General features: G+C 29.9%; 1 protein-coding gene across 1 annotated transcript in view; it reads right to left on the reverse strand.

Moving 5' to 3' along the window:
* Positions 1–6,360: 6,360 nt before the first annotated feature.
* LOC108689034 (E3 ubiquitin-protein ligase KCMF1-like) overlaps positions 6,361–10,108 on the reverse strand; it is an 8,118-nt gene continuing 4,370 nt past the window's right edge. The window contains exons 6-8 of the mRNA XM_018195628.1: positions 9,134–9,336; positions 8,102–8,564; positions 6,361–7,805 (exon numbers count right to left, since the gene is read on the reverse strand). Coding sequence (XP_018051117.1) covers positions 7,611–7,805; positions 8,102–8,564; positions 9,134–9,336 — 861 coding nt within the window. The 3' untranslated portion in view covers positions 6,361–7,610. The remainder of the gene's footprint in view (positions 7,806–8,101; positions 8,565–9,133; positions 9,337–10,108) is intronic.

Below are 10,108 nucleotides of genomic sequence, written 5' to 3' on the forward strand. Positions count from 1 at the left end.
TTAATTATATATATTATCTAATTATATATAAAATATATCAATTTTTTATATAATTATATATGAAACATTTTTTCTCTGGATATTACTGGTTTCTTATTCACTAATTTTAACAGGGACGCGAGTTTCCATAAAGATATTGGTTTTTAAATAGTATCTCGATGTTTAAAACAACCTAGTAAACGAGAATGGATTGAAATGAATTGAAATGGATTTAGATATTCAGAATTATAATTCACGAATGTTAAAATGAATATTTTTCAATTCTGAATGCATTTATATTCATTTATAGGAATTGCATGGAACATGCCTTTTTTCTCTATGCCTTTCAATCTAAAAATAATATTAACTTTTTTTGTGCACACAAACACAATTGTGAATACTGTTCAATTCAAAATTTTGAATAGGAAATACAGTTTTTCACTCCAATTGAATCTAATTGAATCCAATTGAATCCAATTAAATTCAAAAAAAATATTCGCATATTTAAAATATGCATTCGGATAGAAAAAAAATTCAATCCATTCTCGTTTGCTTCTGGGAACCTACTTAACAATTATTTGTGAAATATACGTTATGCAATTATCCAATGATTATATATGTGCAATAAGTGTGCATCCAAAAGATAAGCAGTATTTAATATATTTAAAAGCATCAGCTAAAGTTTGACATATATTTTCTTATCTTTTCATGCAAATTTTAAATCGCATAAAACGAGTTTAAAATAATTAATGATCAACGGAATAATAGTGAAACAGAAATTTGAAGTGTCTCGCCCCTGTAAAAAATTTTTCATACATAAATATGTATAAATATGTATAAACATACATACAACTCGTATAAATATTCATAAACATGCATAATTATATATGAAATATGTCCATACATATTCATATTCCTCCTTTTTTTTTGTAAAATTATTTTTTAGTGTAATAGAAATAATAATAGTAAAAAACATTAAAAATAATTAAAAAGAAAATTTTCACTCTATATTAATTGTTTTAGAAAAAAATCGAGTTTAAAGAAATGTGAAAGAATTACTTATGTATAATTATATATAAAATGATGCATAATTATGTATGAGCAATTTTATTAATATTTTTCCAAACTTGTTTTTTTCTAAAACAAACAATACGAAAATTATTCCTTTAATTATTTTTAATGCTTTTATATTACTATTATTATTTCTACTAAAAAGTAATTTTATAAAAGAAAGAAGGATATGTATATGTATGGACATATTTCATATATATATATTTCATATATAATTATATTTATGAATATTTATGCGTGTTTATGAATATTTATGCGTTTATTATATATTCATACATAATTATATATATTTATGCTTGAAAAATTTTTACCGAGAGGGAAGATAAGTCAAGAGATACCAGTCTTTGATTAAATTTTAATTATATTCAGTGTCATTATATTCATATAACACAAGATACACAATCAATTTACAATTCAATAATCATTATGTATAAGATTTCACTTGGATTTTTTCTCTATTGGTACTTACAATTAGCAGTAATACTCGTCAATAATATAGCTTCTCGCTATTTCAGAGAACATCGCACCAATGCGCAACAGTTCCCCGATTTATCAATGCATCCTGTCTTTTCCCTTTCTCTCACTCATTCACACTCTCATTTTTGCGCATTCATTTGTATATAATACGTTCGCTTATTAGCGTCGTCGATCGAAAAGTTAGATAAAAATTCTCGAAGAATTCCCTCAACTGTTATAATTCCCACGATTACGACGATATATTACTCTCAATAGGTGTGAGTCCTTAGCGAAATGTTCAATACTTCTTAAGATTCTTCTCTTCTTCGAAGTTGCAAAGAAAAAGCTTTACAGATTCTCTCCACGGCAAAGAATAAATTCGCCACTTTAATCGGCAACCTAGGATTCGGTGTTGATTACAGCGAATTACTTCTGTCGTCTATTAATTATTTAAGCTTTTTCTTTTCGAGAAATAGCACGATCAATCCACTTTCTTCTTGTTTACAAAATTAAATTTCATTTGGAGTCAATTTAAAAGTTAATTTAAAAGTCGAGTCGCAGGCGCCAGGTAAAAGATGATGTGTCCTGCATGAATACGACAAAACATACAAGTTCTAATCATCTATCACATAAATACCTTATGTGATGTAACTAGAATGCTTGTCACTTGTTTTCTCTTGTTTTTTATTAGAGAAAAAGACTTCTTCAGGTGAGATTTTGTCCGATTTTTGTTTTCTTTTTATTCCTTTGTATGTCATCGCCGTTTCTTTAGTAATGTCGAATTTTTATTTAAAAATTTTCTTAGAAGATTAGAGTAACTGCTTAGAGTATTTTCAACATTTTCTCTTTCTTTTCCACCATTTATACATTTAATTTGCGACTTTCGTGTAGTTTCTAAGTTTCTTCTTTTATTATGCATCTTGCTTTTTCTCTTTCTTTTTTGCATTTTGACTACGGCTCGTGAAACGCTATTTGAATTAATCGGAAATTGAAACTCTTAACTGCAATGGATAATAATCAATATTGGAATCGTGAATTATGAATTACGAATCATGAATTATTAAAAAAAAATGCCTTTTGTCACATATTTTATTATACGTATTTATATTAGAATTTCGATTTATGATACATTTATGTATAATTACAGAGTGAAATAGATGATTCGAGACAATAGCCGATACTCATAATCCGTATTTTTTTAAGTCTTAAATATTGAGTCTTAAGGTGCTAATACATTCTGTGGCTAGTATTCATAGTCTGTTCTTATTTTAAAATTGTTTTAAGTAATATCTGAAGATACACTAATACAGATTGACTTATAATTTTAAGACTGTACTTAAAACAGTTTTAAATATAAGATTCGACTATGAATATACCAGCCTGCGATTGGCTTATAACGTCTTAAGACTGTTTCTTAAGACTCTATATTTAAGACTATTTCAAATATAAGAATCGACCATAAATACCGGCCAATGAAAGGACTTTCTCCAATGTGAAGATTAAGAAAAATCTACGAGAGTGAAAGTTCGACAAAGATTTTAAGAACTTCAGAATTCCATATACATAGTTCATGTCCAAGTATCTCTTGATCACGAGCCTGTCCGACTGAAAATGGATAACCAGTCTCTTACAATTACACTTCTCGTTACATTTCCTTGAAGCTGAACGAGATCATTTTAAAAGTGGGATAAAATGTACAGCTAGAACGAAAAGATAAACTGATCAATTTCTCTTTGCGAAATCATTTCCTGTTCTTCCGTTTATAAAAGTGCGATATCAGTTATCGCATCGCAACAAATTCGATTGGCGCGTCACAGTCCACGATGATCGATGGATCTGCAATCTCTTTTTTGAATACCGATTGCATCGCCATTGTTTTTGCACGCGATCGTTCGCGCGAAAAATTACTCGTTTATATATTTTATGTACATACATTGTTTCTCAATATTTCGTACAGGCATGGTGTAATATTCGCTAATCCGTAAAGTCATTAATCGAAGCAAGAAAATTATCTAAATTTAAATTTAAAATTTAAAAAAAGACAAAATGAATAATATAATGAATAATATTGGGAAGATAACTGTGTCTTCTTCCATTTTATACTAACAGAAACGTATGTAATATAGATAACGTCAAACAAATTTTTATAAGTTGATTTTAAAAGGACATATACGTATATAAGAATATACGTTGACATTCTCTCCTTTAAAACAATCAATAATCTAATATATTACAATTGGACGTCACATCGAGCCGCGAATTTAAACCTACCTTAAAATTATTAATTATCGGATAATGTTAAAAAACGTATGATAATAAAGGTATAATACAATTAAAATAAATTATCAAGATTTAGATAATTTTTTCTTTCGAGTGTTTGCTTTTTAAGCTCAAGCTTCCATTGCTTCTTTTTTCTTCTTTTTAATTTCAGCATATATCATTTTTATTACCTATAGTTGCGTTTATTTTAGATTTGCTTCAGCACGTACACAAACATAATTAATTACATGACGCGTATTCAGGAAACGGTACATAGCACATATATAAACACGTGCAAATTTGTTTCTCTCTCTTTCTCGCTCTCCATGCATTTCTATCTATGTATATCTATGTATATATGTATATGTTTAATTCACTTATATGATAGACAAAGGTACGTAAAATGTAGTAAATATAAATCGAAACATTATATATAGGAAAAAAGAGACGATTTTGTCCAATAGAAAACGAAATAAGGAAGAGAATAAATGTCGTACGCTCTCTTTCTTTAACAGATTATTATTGTTATTGTTATTGTGATTTCGTTCTGCTTGCATTGCATTTGTTATAATCGCGAAATATTTACTTGCGTCAAATCCGGAATTCTTTCCCTTATAATTCGCTTCATAATTCGCTTCATAATTTTATGAATAAAATTTTAATTTCGATAAATCGAGTCTCGATCGACAATAATTGAAAAGGTTAATAATTTTTAATCTGAAAATCTATTTTGTAGACTTTTTAAAAATTTATCTTCCAATTTTGATAATAATATGGCATACTACGCCGCAAATAACAAGTAAATATATTTGGAATAAAAAGAAAAGGGGAAATTTAATTAATAAGAGACAGTGACGTGGAAACAAGGGAAACGTATTTTTTTATGAACGAATAAAAAAAATCGCGCGTTTGAATTTAAAATTAGAGAAAAAATGTAATTCTGATCATTTATAAAAACTGATGAAAAATTGACAAAAATTGAGAAACTAGACTTGTAATTAGAGTCTTGCTTCGTTCCTAAACATAAACTGATCCCGGATCAGGCGATGAATCATCGTTGACTTGTATTCGATTCATAATGTATAACGGTGCAATAAATTCGCTGAAATATTCGCAAATTGATAATTTTATATACGCATACGTTTATTAAGATTAGCTCAGTACAGTATTAACTTCATCACGGAGTATCATGCGCAAAGACTTTCGCAATGCAGGCACATCCGCTTCTCAAAGAGGGTTGTTGAGTCCTCCCATTAATTTTTCAGGCATCCTGCATTAAGGCAATTAAGTGCACCCCATTTTATTTACGTTTCGGATCTATTTCTTCGTAAATTGCAACTATATAATTTCACAATACAAAGTACAAGATCGTGAATAATTATTCAGAAACAAAATACTCGTTCAATCAAAATATACATATGTCGAGTACGGGTAAAGAGATAAGCAAAATATTCAATAAAAATGTTTAGATGATATATCGAAGAAACGACAATTAAAAGTTAAACAGCTTCTTTTGGTTTTTTTTAAATTTAGTTTTGAAGTTCCTCGACCTTGCGCACAAAAAATAAGATGGTCAAGCTCTGAAGTTCATACTCTAGCATAGATTCACACTAAATATTTTAACTCTTCTTTTTTTTTATAGATCTACACGGCGTATATATATCATTTTTGCGCACTTTGTAAAACGCTGCATGGTTTCCAGAGCCACCACATCTTGCAGATACACGCTCACACGGGATCTTGGGTGAAAGACAATTTAGATTAAGAGAACATTGATGATAGGGCAAGAGAGATTATATGTATATAACAGTAAAACATGCAAAAAAGAGAAGAAAATATAAGAAGAAAAGAAACAAGAAAAGCAAATAACGCTTATGTATACGCGCATCTTCGAAATTTTCTATTCTCGATAGAAATCTTACAGATGCATCCATATATATCACACGTATACTGTGATACAATGTTATCGATGTTACTTTTGCATGTATTTTATAAAAGAAATAAACAAATATATCTCTATTAAAAATATTAGGTATATTTGAAAGACTCATCTAGTTTTCGACAAAAATAAAAAGAAAAATTTAAAGAGTTTTCATTCATGAAAATTTAAAGATTTTTCGAATCACGATATGAAAAAATTATTTTCTTTATGCTTTTTAAATGTATAAACATGTAGATCCAAGTATGATTTTGATAGAAATCATAATTTTTTTATGGTTACTGCAATTGTTTAGTGTCTTAAAATGGAGTGATTAATTTTAAAAGAAACTTTATTCCTCAACTCTGTGCGTCAAATCGTACATCTAATGTAAAATTACATAATATACAATAATCCGGAAATTATAATAATCTGACGAACAGTATTTAAACATTAGTGAAACATTAAATACATTTAATAAGCCGCAGATACGACATATTTTGAAGTGTTAGTTTAATGGCTGATATATAAAATAATAATTTATACCTAAATGTAATCTCTCCACTTTACGACTCATCTTTTTATGCCATGTGCCAAGGGATGGTCCGCTAGTACTGATTTTTTCTAATTAAATTAAATGTAATTCATTTAAACGTCTAAATATTTAGAAATGTCTAATATATAAAATTTTTTTCTCTACATATTTGTCCCTTCTTTTCATAAATTCTTCTTCTGTTTGGCGTATGCAAAATACCACGGCGAGTGAACTTTACTTAAAAGAATTAAAAAATAAAGGAAGTTCGTGTAAACTACGAATGATAATTATAGACTATATAATTGCTTTTTTTGTACATTATACCAATGATTTATTGATTGTAAAGCATACAGGAGTCTATTATAACGAGAATTATAATCTAAGTAGTCATCATGAAAAATATGCAGTAACGTTATTCTGCACTATTATTCGTGACATTCGTTCCTACAATCGTTTTATGTATCATTTTTTTTACTATTAGTGCGCCGGACAAGTTATCGGTAGGTTAAAGCAATTTAAAAGCGTTAGTATTACGGACCAGCCCAGGCATGATTTTGCATTCGTATATTTTTATCTGAAAGAGGGGAGAATTTCGTTTTTTCAAATACACAGCACATTAGCAATCAATTGTTCGATTGCACTGGGTATGTAGACCAATAAAATTTCTCGAATTTTACATAGTGAACGGTAAACATGTATAATACACAAGATGCAAAAAGCTATATTCGCGTATACATTCATTTACCATCATTGGGTAGATACAACTATCAATACATTGCTGAAGTTTTACATCAATTGATCGAACTATCTGATTGATTCTTATATGTTCGTGCTCTTTGATTATTCTTCGATACCTCATTAACCGAACAATAAACGCTAATGTCGCTTTGTTTTTGTATGATTTTTTTTACAATATTCTTTTGTTGGTTCGCAAACACCTTCTCTCCAGTGGATAAAAGATAACGCCGTATCGTGATAGCACGTCAGCGTGGAAGAACGTGGCAAGACTCATTCGAAGAAAAGTAATACACGCGAACGAACTCTATATATTTCGAGCATGACTGCAAGAAGTGTGAGTTATGTACATTATTCGCAAATATGCCGCAGTGGCTAGCGAATCAGCCCTTGCCCTTGTTCCATGTCACGTAACAGCAAAAATGGCGAGATTAAAGTTTGGGAAAGTTGTAATAGCATTAGGGCACAAAAGGATGAGGAAGAGGAGGAGGAGAAGAAGGAAAAGGAAAGGAGAGGGCGTTTCGAATAATTATTAATATATAATATTATAATAATAACAATAATGATGAGGTGTTCTAAACAGTGCTAGGACTAGTGCTAGGGGATCCTGTGTGAGGAATCAGGGTGGTGGATGGGTACACACGGGCTAAGGAGGGGTTAGTGTGGGGGTGGCGGTTCCGTAGATTGGTTTCTGCCATCTACTGCCCTAACCGGCTTCCTACGCGAAGAGCCTGTCACTCCGACCGAGCCAACTCCACCTCTGAGGTAAGCAGGCGCCGGAGCTGCTATCGGTTCCCTGATAGTTCCAGTACCAGTATTCCTAATTGGTGGCGGCAGTGGTTGCTGCAATACCTAAGTCACACGAAATTCTATGAGGACTATTTCGATTGTCTATTGTATATCAGTTGTCATTCGACAATATTATATTCGGAATCAGATATAACTTGTCACAAAATAACATTGACATAATAATTATGCATAGTGATAAAAAAATTAGTGTAATTTGTACAGAAAAGATAGGGATTAGATATTGCTACATTGATTTCAAATATATTATATATTACTTTTATTTCCTTTCTATCCCTAATTACGTTCAATTTTATAAATATTTTAAATATTATATATTTGCCAAAGAAATAGATGCTTACCAATGGCTGAGGTAATACGCTATGCATCAATGTTTGAACTATAGGTGGATTTTGTGTTGCAATGCTATTAGGATTCGAGGATAAGCCCTGATTTTGCAGACCTGAACCTACGCTGCCAGTAGTAGTAGCAGCAGCAGCAGCCTGCAGAATATGCGATTCTTTTTGTTGCATAGATGCCTGTGATGTCACGTGTTTACTTGTCGCTTGTTCCCTCTTCGCTTCCTGAGTTACTCCCAATTTCTTCGCAGAAACAATGAAAGTATTGGCGTTTGGTGTTTCAGGACTGGTCGTGGCAGTAGTCGCATTTGACGCCGGTGTTTGCACAGCACACTGTTGTTGCATCAATTCTGACAATGTTTGAGAAAGCGTTCCAACAATAAGTTCACGTGCAAAAAGGCTCCTATTTGCACTCTCGCGTTCAATACTTTGCAGTTGCGAATCAGACGGCGTGGTTATGATGCATCTGAACAAATATAAGATAGATAATCATGTTTATCAAATTAAATAATTAAGTTACAATATTTTTTCATTGTCTCAATTTATTTAATTACATTACACACACACACACACACACGCGCGCGCGCGCGCACACACATATACACATTTATTTTCTTTGTGCTCATAACTATATATTTTTCAATTATAAATATCATATGTTGATATATGATAAAATAAATATCAGTGTTGCTTAAAATATGTAGATATGTAGATATTTATAATACAGTTTTTGGCAACTATTTACAACATGCAATCCTGTGTACATTTAGTATATAAGTTGACAAAAAAAGGCTAAAAATTTTTTTTATTAGAATATAAGTTTGACTGATTACTATTGTTCCTTTGTCCTTTGTGTACATTATATGATTTTTCATGAATTTTGAATATATGTGAATTAATATCCACATTAGCAAAATATATTTAAAAGTAACTTATTTATTGAGACTAATATTAATAAATTATACAAACAATATTATAATATTAGTCACTTTGAGATATATGTCGTTAACTAAAAATCCAAAGAAAAACGCATACCTGGGTAACAGGGACATATTATTCTGTGAATTAGAAGACACACCGGACGGGTTGGCCGTATTGGTCGCGTTATTATTACTACTTGTACTGTTCGTTGTCCCCATAGTAGTATGGCCACCACTGCCACCCCCGCTGCCTCCACTTACGGAACCGATCACTTGCGTTTGCCTTCTGGGTAATCTTTCGAGTTGTTGTCTAGCAGCCTAAAAACATTTCAGTAATTAATATGTAAAAAACGATTAAATCTTTTACTATAAGAAATAATTAAAGTTAAAATTTGTTATTTAAACATGACTAAAATTGGAAATAAAAAGTAAACTAATCATTTGCCTAATATTTTTTTTGTTAAAAATTACATGACTATTGCAATAATAATTATTTTAATAATTCGCAACTTATTAATTAAAATACATAAAAATAAATAATTATTAATATATGTAAAGTAATATTTAAATGATATTAAATACTAATATAAAAAAAATTTATCACATACATACAATATTAATAATATATGCTGCTGCTTCGGCAGAATAAATCAAAATTAAAGAAATTAGTAGCTTACTTTAGTATGATTTGTCATTATCCAGATGAGTTTCTTAATCTTGCTTAGATTAAAGTCACAATTTAAATTATTATAAGTCACTAAGACTAAACGGAACTAAATGAGAGTAAACGAAAATTTTGCAGACCTCTTCTTTCTAAACACTTCTTTCTAAACACTACATTATTTTCTTTATTTTATTTGTCCTTCTATTACAAGAGTGTTTATTTATAAATACTCTGGCGTTTTCAGTTATATCTTATTAGCTCATAAATAACTTCTATATATTCATTATTAAACGAAAAAAAAAGAACGAAGACAATAAAAGAATTAAAATGTTAGTACAAACAAATACGTAATATATCGGCGTCATATATCGATTTGAAATTAATTTCAACCTACATAAAGTATTATAGACATATTTTATATATATA

This window comes from Atta colombica, unplaced genomic scaffold (assembly GCF_001594045.1).
Source record: "Atta colombica isolate Treedump-2 unplaced genomic scaffold, Acol1.0 scaffold254, whole genome shotgun sequence".
In the NCBI taxonomy this organism is placed as follows: domain Eukaryota; kingdom Metazoa; phylum Arthropoda; class Insecta; order Hymenoptera; family Formicidae; genus Atta; species Atta colombica.